At 45.7% G+C, this 20,006-nt stretch overlaps 1 protein-coding gene across 1 annotated transcript in view; it reads right to left on the bottom strand.

Annotated features, from left to right (window-relative positions):
* LOC139265872 (DISP complex protein LRCH3-like) overlaps window positions 1–20,006 on the bottom strand; it is a 176,072-nt gene that overhangs the window by 60,436 nt on the left and 95,630 nt on the right. The window contains exons 4-6 of the mRNA XM_070883397.1: window positions 18,694–18,799; window positions 7,494–7,630; window positions 6,665–6,777 (exon numbers count right to left, since the gene is read on the bottom strand). Of these exons, the coding sequence (XP_070739498.1) occupies window positions 6,665–6,777; window positions 7,494–7,630; window positions 18,694–18,799 (356 nt within the window). The remainder of the gene's footprint in view (window positions 1–6,664; window positions 6,778–7,493; window positions 7,631–18,693; window positions 18,800–20,006) is intronic.

Below are 20,006 nucleotides of genomic sequence, written 5' to 3'. Positions count from 1 at the left end.
CGAAAGAATAAGCTTGGTGCCAACCCAAGAAATGCTGCGGGCAAGAGTGGTGGAGTCATCAAGACCAAGCGCAGCGGGCGTCTTAGAATAGGTGGAGAGATAGGTGCAGCCTTTCTTTGCTGCTGTTGTTATTATTGTTACTGTTCGAACGGTTCTCAAATTAAAGTTTTTTGTAAGTTATGTAAATTTTGTAAGTTTAAAAGTTAGTAAGTGATCTTAAATGATCTTAAGTGAAAACTTCAAAGTTTGATACAAGACTATGTTTATTAAAGTTAAGTACAAAAACAAATATTTGTTAAATTTTTGAATAAAATATATTTTAAATTATAACTGAATCATTTCCATCACTTGTTCCATTAACACAACACATTAGTGAACAGGTCCAAACAGTAAACATTGTTCATGTGGAATAGTTGCCGCTGAGCCTTCAGGCAGCAAAGCGTTCACGGATGAGCTGCTGGCACAAGGCTCGAGCAATCGTTAAAGGGGCACGACGGCCCACCCTCCTCCACTGTCGTGTTGTGGGTTCAGGTAGTTGCATGGCTTCCTCGTCCTCCTCCTCGTCATCTGCATCTTCCCTATCATCAGCCACGCTCACCTCAAGTGGGTCTCCTACTACCAGCTGCTGCTGCCTCATGATGGCTAAGTTATGCAGCATGCAGCACACAACAGTGAACTGACCAACAATCTCAGGGGAGTATAGCAAGTAGCCTCCCGAATGGCCCAGGCATCGGAAACACTGTTATGCTGCGCGTCGCAATGTGTGACATGTTGTATTCCCAGTCAGCTTCCGTCCGGGTTATGCGCAGGGCGTCATGAGCCAAGTGGCGAGGCCACACACTTTGTCTCCCAGTAGCCAGCTCTGCCCTTCTGGCTGATGCTGAAACATGGCAGATATAGCGCTCTCGCATAGGATGAACGCATCATGGGTGTTCCCAGGGTATCTTGCATCAACTGACATGATGCGATGCATGTCATCACACATGTGCTGCATATTAACGGAGTGGCAGCCTTTTCTGTTCCTGTACATCTCGGAATCCTCCAAAGGTGCTCACAAGGCGATGTGGGTACAATCAATGCAGCCCTGTACCTTTGGGAAGCCAGCAATCTTGGAGAAGCCCACAACCCCGTCACGCATTGCCTGGGCGGTCATGGGGAACTTTATGTAGTCATTCCTCCGGGCATATAATACAGCAGTCACCTGCCGAATACAGACATGTGTTGCATGTTGAGAATTGGTGCACACATCCCCAGTTGTAGCTTGGAATGATCCGGATACATAGAATGAAAGTGCAGCTGTAACCTTCACTTCAACTGACAAAGCAGTCCTCCTGACGCTTCTAGGTTGCAGGTCTGCTTTTACTAACTCACAGATTTGTGTTACAACTTCTTTATGGAAATGCAGCCTTCTGACACAGTCTGCATCACTCAGGTGCAGGTATGAACGCCTGTCTCGATGTACCCGACATGGGTAAGGCCTCCTGCCCATCACCCTATGGACTCTGAGGTTCCTCATGCAATGACGTTGAATCAATTGTCTCCTCTGCAGCACCATCATGCAAAAGGCTTGCACAAGGTATGGCATTGTCAGTATTGCCCCATGCTCAAATTTTACCTTTGCAAGAAGCTCAAAATGGCAGGCAGGACAAGGTTCTTTGTTCTCTCTCCCCACAGGTCTGTATGGACTACATCCAGGTCTGAGCAGGCACAGTGATCGGATCCCCCCCCCCAGCCAGGCTACATTTGATGCATAGTGCAGTCTTGTGATGCCTTCCACAGCCCCCCACCCACCCGGGCTTGATTTGATGGGTAGTGCAGTCTTGTGATGCCTTCCGAAAGCCCCCCACCTCCTCCTCCCCCCCACCGGGCTTCTTTTGCAGCCGAGCCACTGTGTCCAGGCGCGGGACCGAACTCCCTTCTCCTGGGGATGCGTTGGAACTGTCAAAAGAAATGTTGACAGTTCGCAAGTGCCGGATTTTGGCACATGCGCATTGCGCGCCGAGAACCGGCACTTGCAGGGCCTCTATGGGCGCGTGCGCACATCATACGCACCCAGAGAGGCCGCAATTTTTGGCCCAATGAAAGGACAATCTGCTGGTTGGGGAGTCTAGGCATAGTCCAAAAATTAGAGTCAGAACTTTCAGGAGTGAAATTAATGAAAGGATAATCTGACGGGTTCTTTCAGGGGCATGTGAACCACCCTGCCAGATTTTTCTTTTGGCTCCAACCAGGCGATGCTCAACACCCAAACATTAAAGAAGAAAATCTACCCATACGATTCAAATTGTAGCTTAAAAACTTTCCTGTTCAGCTTCCAAATGCAAGAACATAAGAAATAGGAGCAGGAGTAGGCCATTCGACACCTCGTGCCTGCTCCGCCATTCAATAAGATCATGGCTGATCTTCTACCTCAACTCCATTTTCCTAAACGATCCCCATGATGCTCTTAATATCCAAAAATCTATCAATCTCTGCCTTGAATTTACTCAACGACTTAGCCTCCACAGCCCTCTGGGGTACAGAATTCCAAAGATTCACTACCCTCTGAGTAAAGACATTTCTCCTCATCTCAGTCCTAAATGGCTGACCCCTTATTTGGAGACTGTGACCCTTGGTTATAGACTCCCCAGCCAGAGGAAACATACTCCCTGCATCTACCCTGTCAAGCCCTGTAAGAATTTTGTATGTTTCAATGAGATCACCTCTCAGTCTTCTAAACTCTAAAGGTAGGCAGGCCTAGTCTCCTCAATCTCTCCTCTTAGGACAATCCCCACATCCCAGGAATCAGTCTGGTGAACCTTCGTTGCACTCCCTCTATGGCAAATATATCATTCCTTAGGTAAGGAGACCAAAACTGTACAAAATACTTGAGGTGTATTCTCATCCAGGCCCTATAGAATTGTAGTAAGACAACTTTACTCTTATACTCAAATACTAAAAGGTCAATATACCAGTTGCTTTCCTAATTGCTTGCTGTACCTGCAGGTTAACTTTCAGTAATAAAAACAGAAAATGCTGGAAATCTCAGCGGGTCAGGCAGCATCTGTGGAGAACTTTCAGTGATTTGTGTACAAGGACACTCAGGTCCTTCTGGACACCAATATTTCCCAATCTCACCATTTAAAAAATACTCTGCTTTTCTATTTTTCCTACCAAAGTGGATAACTTCACATTTCTCAACATTATATTCCATTTGCTATGTTCTTGCCCACTCACTTAGCCTGTCTATATCGCCTTGAAGCCTCTTCGCATCCTCCTCACAACTTACAGTCCCACCTAGCTTTATACCATCAGCAAACTTGGATATATTACAGTTAGTCCCCTCATCCAAATCATCTGATCCTTGCGATCCCACTAGTTACAGCAATTTTCCTCCTGCATGTGGGAGCGAATTATATTTTTGTAATAGGGTCAACTGTTTATTTTACATGAAAGATTGCAGACTAGCGCAACCCACCATAAAAATAATGTCTTCAAAAGTTGAGATTTGTAACATTACTGTTCATATAGTCATTTTATATTTTTGCCACTTCTATTTCTACTTTTTAATCTCCCAATTTGAAATCAGTAAGTTACTAAATTTAGAAACATGTATCTTAAATCTTATTCGCATCCAAATGGAATGAGAGGTTAACAAGAAAAAAAGATCTTGACTTTTCAAACAGCATCCTCCACCATTAAATTTTGTGATTCGATTAAAAAAATTCGAGTGGGAATCCATTACGCCAAAGCAACAGGAATTTAACAACTTCAAGGGGAAATTGAAAAAAAGATATGCTGGCAGTTCAGCAAGGTCTGGTCTGTTTAGAGCAAGAGCTGTAACAGGACATGCTGGGTTCAGCAATTAAAAGCATGCTAAATCATTTTAAAACAGAACAAGCTCCAAGCGTAGCCAGTAAAATGGATGGCCTATTCATTTATTTGAACAGTTGATTGAGCCACTGACTTCAGAGGACCACCATTGACAATTCTGACGAACAGTTTAGCAATAGAAGTAATCACTAGGGGTAACCCTACTGTTGTCCTCAGAATTTCTGTAACAATTGATTAAAGTTTTAAAAAAATGTAGGGCAAAGACCAATCCTACTTAAAGCTATTTTAATGTTAGATTCAAAAGATATTGAGCTTGTCTTTAATCTCCCAGCAGGATGTCTGTCTAAGGGAACTGCAGTTACTACAAGTTAAAATCAGTCTGTCTGGCTCCTGCTTAATTAATGCTGTAATGAGAATTCAGCACAAGGGAAAGGAATGAGATTTGGCAGATAGGCACATCACAGCAGATGTCAGATAATAGCTCAGCTGGCATTAACAGTTTGATAATGCTGACAAATTATAGTAGAGACACTGAGTGCTAACTAACCCAGACACCCTTCCTACACTCACGGGTCGCTACACGTTGCTGTTAGACAGAACGTTCAATTTTGGGGATTAACCAACAACAATGTTTTATAAACAGATAAAATATTGTGCTTCAGGTGGCATTTAAAACAAAAATCAATCAAATTCTACAACAGTAATGTAACTAACCCCCCAATATATTTTTCTACTGCAGAGCTTTGGCCAATTTAAAACCAAGTTGAGAAGGAATTTCTTCTCCCAGAGGGTTGTGAATCTGTGGAATTCTCTGCCCAAGGAAGCAGTTGAGGCTAGCTCATTGAATGTATTCAAGTCACAGATAGATAGATTTTTAACCAATAAAGGAATTAAGGGTTACGAGGAGCGGACGGGTAAGGGGAGCCGAGTCCACGGCCAGATCAGCCATGATCTAATTGAATGGCGGAGCAGGCTCGAGGGGCTAGATGGCCTACTCCTGTTCCTAATTCTTATGTTCTTATGTGTACAGTTCAGATGCCGAGTAGCCGACCACCTGTTTATGCTAAGCTGAAGAGAGGAATGTTGATGGGTAGGCCCCACTTATGAAACCATAACCCATCATGGGTTGGCATCAGGAGCAAAGGAAGGAAAAAGTAGAAAACTGCACTCCACTTTCTGTTCTCTGCTGCCTGTGCCAGTTACAAGTAACATTTAGAACATATGTAATATAGCTAAATGATTTTTACTTTTATGAATATATATATATATTATATTTATGTTCGTGTGTATACACACACACACACACACACACACACGAACCTAAATAGTGAGTCTCTGTATGGTCTTCAATCATGGTGTGCATTATAGGCAAGCTGACCCTGTTCTCGCTCGATGTCTACAAATTTGAACTTTCACATGGCTTCAATGGACAGTGATCAAGAATCCAAATCTGGCTCATTTTTACCCTCTTTCCTATTGCAGGGACGTTGAAGCCAACTGTAGCATCCCTACTGCCAATAACGGCTGCGAGAAACTCAGCACAGGCCCAGCAGGAATCCAAGAATTAGTTGGTTCGCATGGTTCAGCACCAAACCACATGATGCATTTACTCAGAGCTGTCAGGGGAGCCCAACTTTGTCTCCTATACAGAGATTAAGATCTTATTGCGTGGAGAATTACACGTCTTCCTACTCTGTGGCAAAGTGCTGGGACTACATACTTACTATGCCAGTACACCATTTAATCGGTTATTACATAAAAACATGCATTTTGATTTTTGAGGAGACCTCTAAACAGTTCGACTTCTCTCATAACAGAAAATATATTTTGTTTGACATTACCTCAATCCATCAGCCCTGAATGATTAATTCCCAAATCAAAAACTTTTAACTATTCCTCAAAAATAGGTTTCAAAGTCTGCCATAAAGCTTCAAACAGCAGATACAAAATTTGTGCCTAAAAATAGAATACCGTTTATTAAGAGCAGCAGTGAACTGTGAGCAAACTTATCCTTGCCATATTTAAACTGCAGGTGCCTTTACAAATGAAACATTTTAGATCATTACCAGATTTATACATGATTAAATTAGTAATCATGATTGTGTGGAAACAAATTTTATATTCGCTGCACTTTTCCCACCCCAATCATTGTACTGGCCTCCACATTCTTCACCTAAAACCCCCGCCCATTTAGACAAGATAGCAGGTGAAGCATCCAAGTGGTCACGCAAGAACTTAAGAGAGCAGGAGGCGGCCATTTGGCCTCTCGAGCCTGCTCCGCCATTCAATAAGATTATGGCTGATCTGATCCTGGCCTCAACTCCACTTCCCCACCTGCTCCCCATAACCTTCGACTCCCTCACACAGCTCTCAGCAACATTCCTGCTCCCAGATCATCTCCAATTCAACGCATAAAAGACTGAGAAATTCAGTACACACAATCGCATTAAAAAAAAGAACAAAAATAGTTCCAAATGTGAAGCAAGATTTAATTCACAGGCATCGGTTAGTTGCCAGTAGTTTTAGATTTGAGGTTATTCTGTCTTTATACATGTGCCTGTACCTTCATTCCAAACTAGGCAAGGATTTATTCTACCTATTGGTACTGGAACTCTTCCCCCCTTTCGTCTTGGAAGGTATACAGATTAAAAGGAAGCTAGACAATTACACGAAAAAGGAATAGAAGGATATGCTGATAGAGTGAGATGAAGTAGGGTGGGAGGATGCTCATGTGGAGCATAAACACCGGCATAAACCAGTTGGGCTGAATGGCCTGTTTCTGTGCTGTAAATTCTATGCAAGATTGCTTGTCTATGTAAGATCCCAGAAACATTAAAGTTTTATTACTAACCATGAATTGAATCCAATCGGTCTCGTTCTATCATACTCTGGCAGGTCCGGAACACTTTTACATGCTTCAATATTCAGGTATTTGAATATGTGGATTTTCCCCTTTATACAAATCTACAAGAAAAGTATGTGTTTAATTTTCATCATAGCATTACAGTAAATACTGAATTAAGTCAGATAACAATGACATGGGCACAATACGGATCAAGGTAAATGTAGGATATTTCATCAGCAATAAATCACTAAATTAAGTATGGTCTTAAAATGGTCATGAATAAAAATAAAACATTTGAAACTCTAGGCAGTCAAATAAAAAGGAAAAAACTACAAATGTTGGAACTCAAAGAAGAACAGAAAATGCTGGAAGTGCACAGCAAGTCAGTCAGCATCTGTAGAGAAAAGACAGATTATGATGTTTCGGACATGTTCCCTTCATCAGACTGAAGGCGAAGAGATAAAACAGGCATTTTAATGTCTGGAAAAAGAGAAAGAGAGGGATGGGGAAGAAGGAAGAGGGGGAAGAGAACCTTCAGATACCCAATCGCAGAGAAGGTGTTAAATGACCGCAAACTGCTAAATATAAAAGAAATTATATAAATGATTATCAGTGAGGTAAGGCAGACAATTGTCACAGCTTTCAGTCTGATGAAGGAGACACACCCAAAATGTGCATAGAATATTAATCTTGTGTGTGTTGAAATTGCCAAATGTGTCACGGAATAACAAAACCGTTCTCACTAATTAGCAATTTTGAATGGAATATTACTCAGGATTACAGACAACACCAAATTTGAAAGCCAAATTAGTCAGTGAAGTAAAGTAGGACTTACCTGTGCAGGTGGGGACTGTAGAGGATTATTATCCAATATGATTGTTTGGAGATGCCTCAGATTTCGATAACAGACTGGTATTGTTGTCACTTTATTACAGGAGATGTCTAATCGCACTAACGGTAAATCTGCAAGTTCTAATAAAGCAGTAGACTATTAATCACCAACTTATAAAGTAGTTTAAAAGACATGGCGCTCTGTAAATCTAACCCTCTGCTGGGCAGCCTTACAGTGTGACTCTAAAAATGTTTCTGAAATTGAATATCAGAACAATCATTGATTGTACGAAAGAAACTTAAGATTGTTGTGTATCTAGTTCATCTTTGAGTGGCAGTTGGTAGTGAAGACATTTAAAAGTAGACATCATTCTATAAAGCTATCTGCTACTAATTTCATAAGTAGGATGAATAGCTAAAATTACTCCAGGAATATCATTTGCTCTTAATTTAGAGTCATTTAATTCAAGTAAGCACAAAATTCCTAATTCTCTCATGTTCTTCACATTGCTTAATTTTAATTGGTGGATAATTCAAGTCTTTTAGCAAAAATTGCTCACTCACGGGTCATTCCAATTTAACCAGCATATCATAATTTAAAACATCTGTCTACAAAAAAAATCTCAATGACTCTGTTGTGTACACTGAATCTGACAAGTGTGCCATCTATGTTGTGAAGGTATGGTGACATTTTTTTCTTCCTCGCTGCATTTTACATGTGTGTTTTTTATTTATAGTGTGTTATTTCCTAATTTTCTTAGTTTCATAATATGCAAAACTTCTCTTGCCAATCACTTTCCACCAAAAAGTCTCTCTGCATCACAGCTACCATGACCGTTTCCCTAACCATCTATAAATTATAAACATAACACGCAAAAGATTCAGCAATTCAGGAAAACATATTTTCCAATTATTACAGTAATTCCTTTCTCCCCACCCCAATGCACCGACACACTTCTCCACACTTCCTGAACATTCTTGACATTGGGTACGCCCTCCTTAATAATTTATGGACCAGCCTTCGCAGCTGAGGACCACCATTTTAGCTACAAATCCATTATATAACTTCCATGAGCCAATCTCCATCATAATGAATGGCAAACAAGTGTATTCTGTGACTGATGCAATACAACCAAGTTACCAGACTACAACTTCTATAAGCCCCATAGCCCCTGACCTCAGATTTCCTCATTCTCCCACCAGCTACCTTTGCCCCACATGTTGGGGTCAAGTTTCGGTCCGAGTTGCTCCTACTTTTTTGGAACATCTAGTTTAGAATGGAGTATCTTAGAAATTGCAATTCTCGGCATTTAGTTTGCTCCAGTTCTAGTGAGTTAGAACAGTTTCATTTTAGAACAGATTTTTTTTTCCCAAAGGGGGCGTGTCCGGCCACTTACGCCTGTTTTGCAAGTTTAGGCAGCGAAAACTTACTCCAAACTAACTTAGAATGGAGTAATTGTAGATTTTTGTACGCTCAGAAAAACCTTGCCTACACTTAGAAATCAGGCGTAAGGAACGAGAGATTGGGGGAGGGGGGGAAGGGGAGGGAGGGAAGTTTACAAACATGAAACACATCACTTTTACAAATAAAGAGCCATCATCAATAATAAATGATAAATAAATCAATAAATCAACCAATAAATTAATCCAAAAAAATGTAAAAGAAAAAAAGAAAAAATAATAATTTTTTAAAAAGCAATGAATAATTAAGTTTCTACTCACCAAATGCAGCACTGAGAGTCCTCCAACAGCATGCTGGGATGGGGCCCCCCTAGTGTGTCTCTCTGTGTTTCTGACAGCGAGGGGTGGGAGGAGGAAGGGGGGGTGGGGTTTGGGGGAGGAAGGGGGGGGGAAAAAGAGGAGCGGGGGGGAGGAGAGGAGAGGTGGAGGGGGGGAAGAGCAGAGGCGGATGGGGGGAAGAGGAGAGGCGGAGGGGGGGAGAGGAGAGGCGGGAGGGGGGAGAGGAGCGGCGGAGGGGAGGGAAAGGAGAGGCGGAGGGGGGGGGGAGAAGAGGAGAGACGGAGGGGGGGGGGAGAGGAGGAGAGGCGGAGCGGGGGGAGAGGAGAGGCGGAGCGGGGGGAGAGGAAAGGCGGAGCGGGGGGAGAGGAAAGGCGGAGCGGGGGGAGAGGAGAGGCGGAGCGGGGGAGAGGAGAGGCGGAGCGGGGGGAGAGGAGAGGCGGAGCGGGGGGAGAGGAGAGGCGGAGCGGGGGGAGAGGAGAGGCGGAGCGGGGGGAGAGGAGAGGCGGAGCGGGGGGAGAGGAGAGGCGGAGCGGGGGGAGAGGAGAGGCGGAGCGGGGGGAGAGGAGAGGCGGAGCGGGGGGAGAGGAGAGGCGGAGCGGGGGAGAGGAGAGGCGGAGCGGGGGGAGAGGAGAGGCGGAGCGGGGGGAGAGGAGAGGCGGAGCGGGGGGAGAGGAGAGGCGGAGCGGGGGGAGAGGAGAGGCGGAGCGGGGGGGGAGAGGAGAGGCGGAGCGGGGGGAGAGGAGAGGCGGAGCGGGGGGAGAGGAGAGGCGGAGCGGGGGGAGAGGAGAGGCGGAGCGGGGGGAGAGGAGAGGCGGGAGGGGGGAGAGGAGCGGCGGAGGGGAGGGAAAGGAGAGGCGGAGGGGGGGGGAGAAGAGGAGAGGCGGGGGGGGGGGGGGGAGAAGAGGAGAGACGGGGGGGGGGGAGAAGAGGAGAGACGGAGGGCGGGGGGAGAGGAGGAAAGGCGGAGCGGGGGGAGAGGAGAGGCGGAGCGGGGGGAGAGGAGGAAAGGCGGAGCGGGGGGAGAGGAGAGGCGGAGCGGGGGGAGAGGAGAGGCGGAGCGGGGGGAGAGGAGAGGCGGAGCGGGGGGAGAGGAGAGGCGGAGCGGGGGGAGAGGAGAGGCGGAGCGGGGGGAGAGGAGAGGCGGAGCGGGGGAGAGGAGAGGCGGAGCGGGGGAGAGGAGAGGCGGAGCGGGGGGAGAGGAGAGGCGGAGCGGGGGGAGAGGAGAGGCGGAGCGGGGGGAGAGGAGAGGCGGAGCGGGGGGAGAGGAGAGGCGGAGCGGGGGGAGAGGAGAGGCGGAGCGGGGGGAGAGGAGAGGCGGAGCGGGGGGAGAGGAGAGGCGGAGCGGGGGGAGAGGAGAGGCGGAGCGGGGGGAGAGGAGAGGCGGAGCGGGGGGAGAGGAGAGGCGGAGCGGGGGGAGAGGAGAGGCGGAGCGGGGGGAGAGGAGAGGCGGAGCGGGGGGAGAGGAGAGGCGGAGCGGGGGGAGAGGAGAGGCGGAGCGGGGGGAGAGGAGAGGCGGAGCGGGGGGAGAGGAGAGGCGGAGCGGGGGGAGAGGAGAGGCGGAGCGGGGGGAGAGGAGAGGCGGAGCGGGGGGAGAGGAGAGGCGGAGCGGGGGGAGAGGAGAGGCGGAGCGGGGGGAGAGGAGAGGCGGAGCGGGGGGAGAGGAGAGGCGGAGCGGGGGGAGAGGAGAGGCGGAGCGGGGGGAGAGGAGAGGCGGAGCGGGGGGAGAGGAGAGGCGGAGCGGGGGGAGAGGAGAGGCGGAGCGGGGGGAGAGGAGAGGCGGAGCGGGGGGAGAGGAGAGGCGGAGCGGGGGGAGAGGAGAGGCGGAGCGGGGGGGGGGGAGAAGAGAGCGGGAGCTGAACGGGGGCAGGAGGGACAGGAGCGGCAGGCAGTGGACCTGAACCCGGGAGGTGGGGGGTGGGTAGCGGGAGCTGAAGCTCAAGAGGAGGGAGGCCCAAGTCCGTTATGTGCCGCCCCAGTGAGCCCATTCGGCCAGGGCTAGGGATGGCGTGCTTCAGGCTCCTCCCACCTGGAGCTACTGCACATGCACGCACACTTCAGCGCGCATGTGCAGATGTCCCGGCTCTGATTTCAGCGCCGGGACCTAGTCCCACCCCCGACAGCTTGTTCTGCGCTGCGCCAAGGGCCTGGAATGTTCCAGCAGCGGGGAGAATACCGAGGTAAGTTTTAGGCGCGATTTTGAGCGCAGAAATCAGGCGTGGCCCGTAACTTGACCCCGTTATTTCTACCTTCCAGGCTCAACCTGACTTGGCTGCCTCCTGCTCCCAAGTTTGTTAAACAATATTCTTCCACATCTGGTATCCCTATTCAAATTCAGTTTGGATCCAGATGAAATGAAAGTTCCCTTTCTTGGAAGGGTAGTACTGAACATAGCTTGGATACTCTCGTGTCTTAAGTTGGCCTGAATCCACAACACAACTCTACCTCAGACTGGCCATGAGTTGGCTGATGCAAGAAAGGAAAGCAGCATACTGGTGGATTAGGACGCTGGGCCATTCATTAGAGATTGAGCAGAGTAAATAGTGCTTCATTCTGCATATTTCCCCTGATAAAGATCACCTGCAAGTACGATGCAGACACCAGTCATCACAAGAGAAAAAAGGTCAATTTCCCCTCACTGCTACTTAGATAAGTGAAAAATCATATATTTTTTTTAAAAACATACAAATCCCCCTTCACATCAGAAGGTAACACATGGAAATGGTTTACAATATGAAAAATATCAAACTGCAAATTACAGAATTTAAATGTATCTATGTGCTTTGCATATTTTATTAATGCTTTAAAAAAAAATACACCAGATCGTTCTTTGTTCATTACATCAGCTTTTACTCTTGTTTTTTTCTGTTTGGTCGAGCACTTTTTTCTTTCTACAAGAACCTCCCAGTACAATCAGACATGCACGATTACACGTACCCACATGGAAACTTGCTTTCATAACTCACAAGCTCCTCCTCTCAAAACCAAGTGTTAGAAATGTTTTATAAACCGAAGATCATCTTATTTCTTAACTGATCTTTAATAGTTGAAATGAAATCTAAAGGCCTGAAAAGTCACCAGACGAAGCTTTCACTGCACTGTACTCTACACTACAGGGAGACAGGCTGCTTGCTCACAATAGTCAATACCAATATGACAACATATCACTCAGCCTCCCCAGTAAGTCATGCAAACTGAGCAAAATAATTTCAGATTTTCTCTAAGATTTACATAAGCATTCCAGAATATGTACAGCATAAGTATGTAGTAATATTTTACTCATACCTCATGAAGTCAGAACAAATAACTCACTTGGTTTTTACAGTCAGAAGATTTTAGCCCTCATAAGAAACAGGAACAGAAGTAAGCCATTTAGCCCCTCGAGCCTGTTCCGCCATTTAATATCATGGCTGATCTGATCATGGACTCAGCTCCACTTCCCTGCCCGCTCCCCATAACCCTTTATTCCCTTATCGCTCAAAAATCTGTCTATTTCCACCTTAAATATATTCAATGACCCAGACTTCACAGCTCTCTGGGGCAGAGAATTGCACAGATTTACAACCCTCTCAGAAATTCCTCCTCATCTCAGTTTTAAATGGGCAGCCCCTTTTTCTGAGACTAAGCCCCCTAGCTTTAGTTTCCCCTATGAGTGGAAATATCCTCTCTGCATCCAACATGTCCAGCCCTCTCATTATCTTTTATGTTTCGATAAAATCACCTCTCATTCTTCTGAACTCCAATGTGTATGGGCCCAAACTACTCAACCTATCTTCATAAGTCAACCCCCTCATCTCCGGAATCAACCTAGTGAACCTTCTCTGAACAACCACCAATGCAAGTACATCCTTCCTTAAATACGGAGACCAAAACTGTACGCAGTACTCTAGGTGTGACCTCACCGATACACTGTACAGTTGCATCAGGACTTCTCTGCTTTTATACTCTATCCCCCTTGCAATAAAGGCCAACAATCCATTTGCCTTCCTGATTACTTGCTGTATCTGCATACTAACCTTTTGTGTTTCATGCACAAGGACACCCAGGTCCCTCTGGACTGCAGCACTTTGCAATTTTTCTCCATTTAAATTATAATTTGCTTTTCTATTTTTTCTGCCAAAGTGGATAACCTCACATTTTCCCACATTATACTCCATCTGCCAAATTTTTGCCCACTCATTTAGCCTGTCTATATCCCATTGCTGATTTTTTGTGTCCTCCTCACAATTTGCTTTCCCACCCATCTTTGTATCATCAGCAAACTTGGCTACATTACACTCGGTCCCTGCGGCACCCCACTAGTTACTGAAAATGACCCACTTATCCCGACTCTCTGTTTTCTGTTAATTAGCTAATCCACTATCTATGCTAATATATTACCCCCAACCCAGCGAACTTTTATCTTGCGCAGTAACCTTATATGTGGTACCTTATCGAATGCCTTCAGTGGTTGGTTTGCAGTAACCCACTCCCCATGGTGCATCATCAATATACTGGACAGAGAAAGGCTGGGTACCCAAGTGTTTAAAATCCTTCATATAACTATTAACTTTTCAGAATGGCAGGCAGTGACTAGTGGGGTATCGCAAGGGTCAATGCTGGGCCCCAGCTATTTACAATATATATTAATGATTTAGACGAAGGAATTGAATGTAATATCTCCAAGTTTGCAGATGACACTAAGCTGGGTGGCAGTGTGAGCTGTGAGGAGGATGCTAAGAGGCTGCAGGGTGACTTGGACAGGTTAGGTGAGTGGGCAAATGCATGGCAGATGCAGTATAATGTGGATAAATGTGAGGTTATCCACTTTGGTGGCAAAAACAGGGAGGCGGAATATTATCAGAATGTTGACAGATTAGGAAAAGGGGAGGTGCAACGAGACCTGGGTGTCATGGTACATCAGTCATTGAAAGTTGGCATGCAAGTACAGCAGGTTGTGAAGAAGGCAAATGGCATGTTAGCCTTCATAAAAAGAGGATTTGCGTATAGGAGCAGGGAGGTCTTACTGCAGTTGTACAGGGCCTTGGTGAGATCACACCTTGAGTATTGTGTGCAGTTTTGGTCTTCTAATCTGAGGAAGGACATTCTTGCTATTGAGGGAGTGCCGCAAAGGTTCCCCAGACTGATTCCCGGGATGGCAGGACTGACATATGAAGAAAGACTGGATCGACTAGGCTTATATTCACTGGAATTTAGAAGAATGAGAGGGAATCTCATAGAAACATAAAATTCTGATGGGACTGGACAGGTTAGATGCAGGAAGAATGTTCCCGATGTTGGGGAAGTTCAGAACCAGGGGTCATAGTCTAAGGATAAGGGGTAAGCCATTTAGGACCGAGATAAGGAGAAACTTATTCACTCAGAGAATTGTGAACCTGTGGAATTCTCTACCACAGAAAGTTGTTGAGGCTAATTCGTTAGATATATTCAAAAGGGAGTTAGATATGGCCCTTATGGCTAAAGGGATCAAGGGGTATGGAGAGAAAGCAGGAACGGGGTACTGAAGTTGCATGATCAGCCATGATCTTATTGAATGGCGGTGCAGGCTCGAAGGGCCGAATGGCCTACTCCTGCACCTATTTTCTATGTTTCTATTTCGCAGACAGTTTGGAATAGTTATGGAGAAAACTAGTATGTTACCCATTTGGATTTAGCCTACATAAAAATCATAAAATTAACTTGGGCGGGGGGGGAAACAGGCAGCTAAGAAAAGTTAACTTCTAGTTCCAAATGATTACAAGATTTTCAGGTTATTCTCATCCAATTCGGTCGTTCTCTCACCTAAATTCTGCAAGAAGGTAAATGAGTCAATGTATAATAGGGACCAATCCAATATTTCTGAACCAAGAAGTCGTGCTGTTACAGGGAAATGTAGAGGTCTGACTTTCTGGCCTCTATTAGAGCATGGGACAGGTTAACCCATCAATAAAACAGCTTTGGTTGTTAATCTGACCATTTGCATGGCTTTTATTCAGCACTCTCATGGAACTGGATAAATTCTCCTGTCTCAATGCCTTGAAGGTTTTTGAGGGGGAACGGTAGCATAGTGGTTATGTTAATGAACTAGTAATCCAGAGGCCTAGATGAATTATCTGGAGACACGTGTTCAAATCCCACCATGGCAGCTGGGGAATTTAAATTCAGTTAATTAAATTTTAAAAATCTGCAATTAAAAAAAAAAATTACTGTCATTAAAAACCCATCTGGTTCACTAATATCTTTGAGGGAAGGTCTGGCCTATAGGTGACTCCAGACCCACAACAATGTGGTTGACTCTTAACTGCCCTCTGAAATGGTGGCTCACCAACACCTTCTCAAGGGCAATCAGAGATGGGCACTAAATGCTGGCTTTGACAGCGATGCCCGCGTCCCATGAATACATTTTTTTTTAAACTAAATTAATAGTTAGCAGCCCTTATTGCTGAGGCCTTTCAGACAGTTCTTTTTATTCAACTTATCACATCTTCAGTATTCTTTATCTTCTGTAAGAGGTCTAATTTACAGGATAATGGGGAAAACGCTGGGTGTAGAATTAAATTGGACAATTCTTACAAAGAGGCTCAATGGGCTGAGTGATCTCCTTCTGTGCTGCAAGAGCCTATCATTCTATCTTGATGCATCGAGCTCAAACATTATCAAGTGCAACAAACTGCCATATTTTATGTGCAGCTCATGAAGTTCTTTTCCTTTTCTGTCAATTTATTCTTTCCTAATAATGTTCTCATCTTACTGGAACCATGGGCACTAATAGCCCTGCAGTATCTTGCCAAAATGGCCATTCTTCATGTGTGTGCCTGCATAATGACAATTGGCAAGATGTTCAACTTTGGAAGATAGAGGCCAATCCTGTACTAGCTCAATGTCTAGCTATGTGCAGATCAAGCAGCACAACTGAACAGCAATCAGGAACAGACACTGGCTAATTTTCTCTCCCTAACTATGGGTGCAATTGTAGCAGTCTTATTGCTGCCTTAGCTGAGATCAGCTAACTCAGCACAGACCGGGAAATGAACACGAGACCTTCCTCAACTGTATGGCCCAGCTGCTCACTGAGCTGGGCTTCAATGATATCTTAGCTAGTTAAGTCAGTGACTTTAATCAGTTCAGTAATAGGATTTTGAATTTTTTGAAAAGTCTGAAGAGATTGAAGTCATTCTCCTTCTCAATGTACCCGAGAGCCTTGACTATTCACTCGGGTTGACATCAAAAACATGGACTCAAACACCGAGAATTCGTCTGTTCTGTTTCCACATCAGAGGTTCGTTCACGGTCGTAATGAATACAAGTTACTCATTCCTGCGGGGGTGGGGTTCATATTAAACACCGATTCTTGGCACAACCTGTTGTAACTGGCCAGTGATACACAGACTGGTGCGGACTAGTTTTCTGTGCCACCTTACGATCAAGTTTCTGTTCACAAATGCAAACTTCAGGATTAGTAGCTAACCATTAAGCTCAGTGAGTTTAAACAGCAACTGGCACCAATGCAGGAAAATATATTCATCCATTGGAATGAAAAGATTTGCTAGATAGAGGTATGCCCAAAGTTACAGGAATACAGTTGTTTAAAATCTGAGTTTTTTTCCCCCTAGCGTGATCTTACAAATGTTGGACAGTAAGTGTACACACACAGGGCCCAAGTTTCGAGCCGTGCCTAGAACGGCGCAGTCCCGACCTGGTCGCCTGTTTCTCGCGCCACAAAGTGCGCCTAAAAAAAACTTCCAGATTCTCCAGCTCCCTGCAGGTCGTTTGCAGCTCGGCGCAGCGCAGCAGGAGCTGTAGGAGGCGGAGCCAGGTCCCTGCGCTGAAAACAGTGCCGGGACCTCTGCACATGCGCGCTACAGTGGGCGCGCATGTGCAGTAGCTCCTGGCGCCCAAAACTGTGTGGGAGGGGCCGAAGCACGCAGCCCCTAGCCCTGGCCGAATGGTCTCACTGGGGCTGCGTGAATAAGGCTCCTCCCACGCCCAGCTCCTGCTTCCTCCCGACTCGACTCGACTCCCGCTTCCCCCTCGCCTCCGGACCGGACCAGACACCGACACGACTCCCGCTCCCCGCACCCCAGACCCGACCCAACCCCCCGGACTGGACCCGACCCGACTCCCACTCCCCACCCCACACCCGCCTCCGGACCGGACCCGACACCCGCTCCTCCCCACCCCACCCCCCAATTGGACCCGACCTGACCTCCCTCCCCCCGACCTGACCTCCCTCCCCCCCAACCCGACCCGAACCGACCTCCCTCCCCCTTCTCCTTCCCCCCCCCCATCTCCTTTCCCCCCCCTTCCCCCCTCCCCTCGCTGTCAGAAACACCGACACTGACAGAGAGACACACACAGAGAGACAGACAGAGAGATAGAGACACTGACAGAGACACAGACACACTGGGGTGGGGGGAGCATCCCAGCACGCTGTTGGAGGGCTCCCGGTGCTGCAGTCGGTAAATAGAAAATGTTTTATTTATTGATTAAAAAAAAATTATTTATTAATTTTTTTGGATTGATTTATTGGTTGATTTATTGATGTTTTTATAATTTATTATTGATGATAGCTCTTTATTTGTAAAACTGAAGTGTTTAATGTTTGTAAACTTCCCTTTAAACCCCCCAACCCCCTCCCCCATTCCCTACGCCTGATTTTCTAAAGTGTAGACAAGGTTTTTTCGAGCGTACAAAAATCTTCACTTACTCCATTCTAAGTTAGTTTGGAGTAAGTTTTCACTGACGAAACTTTGAAAACAGGCGTAAGTGGCCGGACACGCCCCCTTTTGAAAAAAAAATTCTGTTCCAAAGTGAAACTGTTCTAACTGACGAGAACTGGAGCAAACTAAATGGCGAGAATTCAGATTTCTATGATACTCCGTTCTACACCAGTTGCTCCTAAAAATCAGGAGCAAATCATGTGGAAACTTGGGGCCACAATAACTAGTCAATCTATTCACTAAGCATAAAAGGGCATTCCTTTCCTTCCTTTCCCAAAAATATTGGGGTATGGATGGTACCTCAGACACAGGTAGCCCTCTTGCACCGAACACAAACTGCCATTTTTCATGCATGAACCTGCTCAGAGAATGTTGCATAGGCAATTCAACTGTGTTAGCAATATAGCAGAGACCAATCCATGCAGACACTTTTCAAAAGAATGGGTTTCAGAAGAAGAACCCTCGTTGATTTCCTGCACCCTCCCCTCGCCCCCACCTCACCCCCTGCCATGGCCAATTGCAGTTGCCCTAGTGCCAAGATCAGCTTACTCCGAATTAACCAGGAGTTGTACCTGGGACCTTCCTGGTCTCCATACCTCAGTAAGACATCACACTATGAATTTACCAACTGAGCCATTAAAGAAAACGTTATGCAATTGTTTTTTTTAAAAAACAACCAATATAATGATAAATGCCTTCAGTGTTTTCTACTGATGGGATATAAGGAAAAACATACATCTTACTAAGAAGTGCTACAAAAAGACTAACCTTCTGGTAGAGTTACTAAGTGATTTCTCCTTATGTTCAGGTCCCTTAAAATCTCCAGGTTTCCGATCTGTGATGGTAATGCCCGTATCTCATTACAGCTGACATCCTACAGAATTAAAAAAAAACAAAGAATTCAGTTAAATGGATCTAGCTTACTGATAATAGGGCTCTCATAAGATCAACTTCTATATTCTCACCAGGGGCACCGTCACATTGGATCAGAGGCCCACAAAGAACGTATCCAACCCTCCATTCTATGTCACTGTTCTTAAGACTTAGTTGTTCTATTTCAGCCCTGGCCTAGTTATTAAACCTACTCACCACACACTCGTCCATGATCCCTTATGGAAAAATCCCAATAGTGCTGGTACGATTTTAAAATTTAATTCCCATGTTCCATAACAGTTTGGGAGAAAAAAAAGAGACAAACATATTTTCTCAAAAGTAATTGGTAAAAAGATAAATAAAACCAGAAATGCACAACAATCAGCTAGCATCTTAAACAGAAAAGACGACAGGTGAAATCCTTCTTCATAATTCTATTGGCATAGAGATGTTAATCAGAAGATGTAACCTAAACAGCTTAGAAATCCGGAGATATAGGGCCCAAGTTTCCACATGATTTGCGCCTGAATTTTAGGAGCAACTGGTGGGGAACGGACTATCTTAGAAATCGCAATTCTGCACATTTTTTTTTCTGCAGTTCTAGTCAGTTAGAACAGTTTCACTTTGGAACAGAATTTTTTCTTCAAAAGGGGGTATGTCCGGCCACTGACGCCTGATTTGAAAGTTTCCACAGTGAAAACGTACTCCAAACTAACTTAGAATGGAGCAAGTGAAGATTTTTGTAGAACTGAAAAAACCTGTTCTACACATTAAAAAATCAGGCGCAGGTTACAAATTAGGCGTCCAGAACGAGGTGGGGGGGGGGGGGGGGGAAGGGAAGTCATTAAATTCTATAATAAATCCTTATTTATACTTATACAAATATTATACAAATAAATTCAACCTGAATAAAAATTTATAAGCAAAGAAAAGATTAAATAAACCATCTTCCTACCTGTGTGAAAGTGCTTCAGCCGTTCGTTCCCGCCGGGGGGGAAGAGGGGAGGAAGCCGTTCGTTCCCGCGGGGGGGGGGGGGGGGGGGGCGGGGAGGAGGAAGCCGTTCCCGACGGCGGGCCGGGGGGGGGGGGGGGCGGCTGCCTCAACTTCTGAGACTTCCTGCAGCCTTCTCACTGCTGCAAGAAGCCTCAGTGCTGATGGCAATGTGCTTTTATTAAAAAATGTTCAAAAATTAAACAGCTACAAAGAA

Source organism: Pristiophorus japonicus, chromosome 6 (genome assembly GCF_044704955.1).
Source record: "Pristiophorus japonicus isolate sPriJap1 chromosome 6, sPriJap1.hap1, whole genome shotgun sequence".
Classification (NCBI taxonomy): Eukaryota; Metazoa; Chordata; class Chondrichthyes; family Pristiophoridae; genus Pristiophorus; species Pristiophorus japonicus.
The sequence above is the reverse complement of the archived record's forward strand: the minus strand, read 5'-3'. Positions and strand labels throughout refer to the sequence as shown.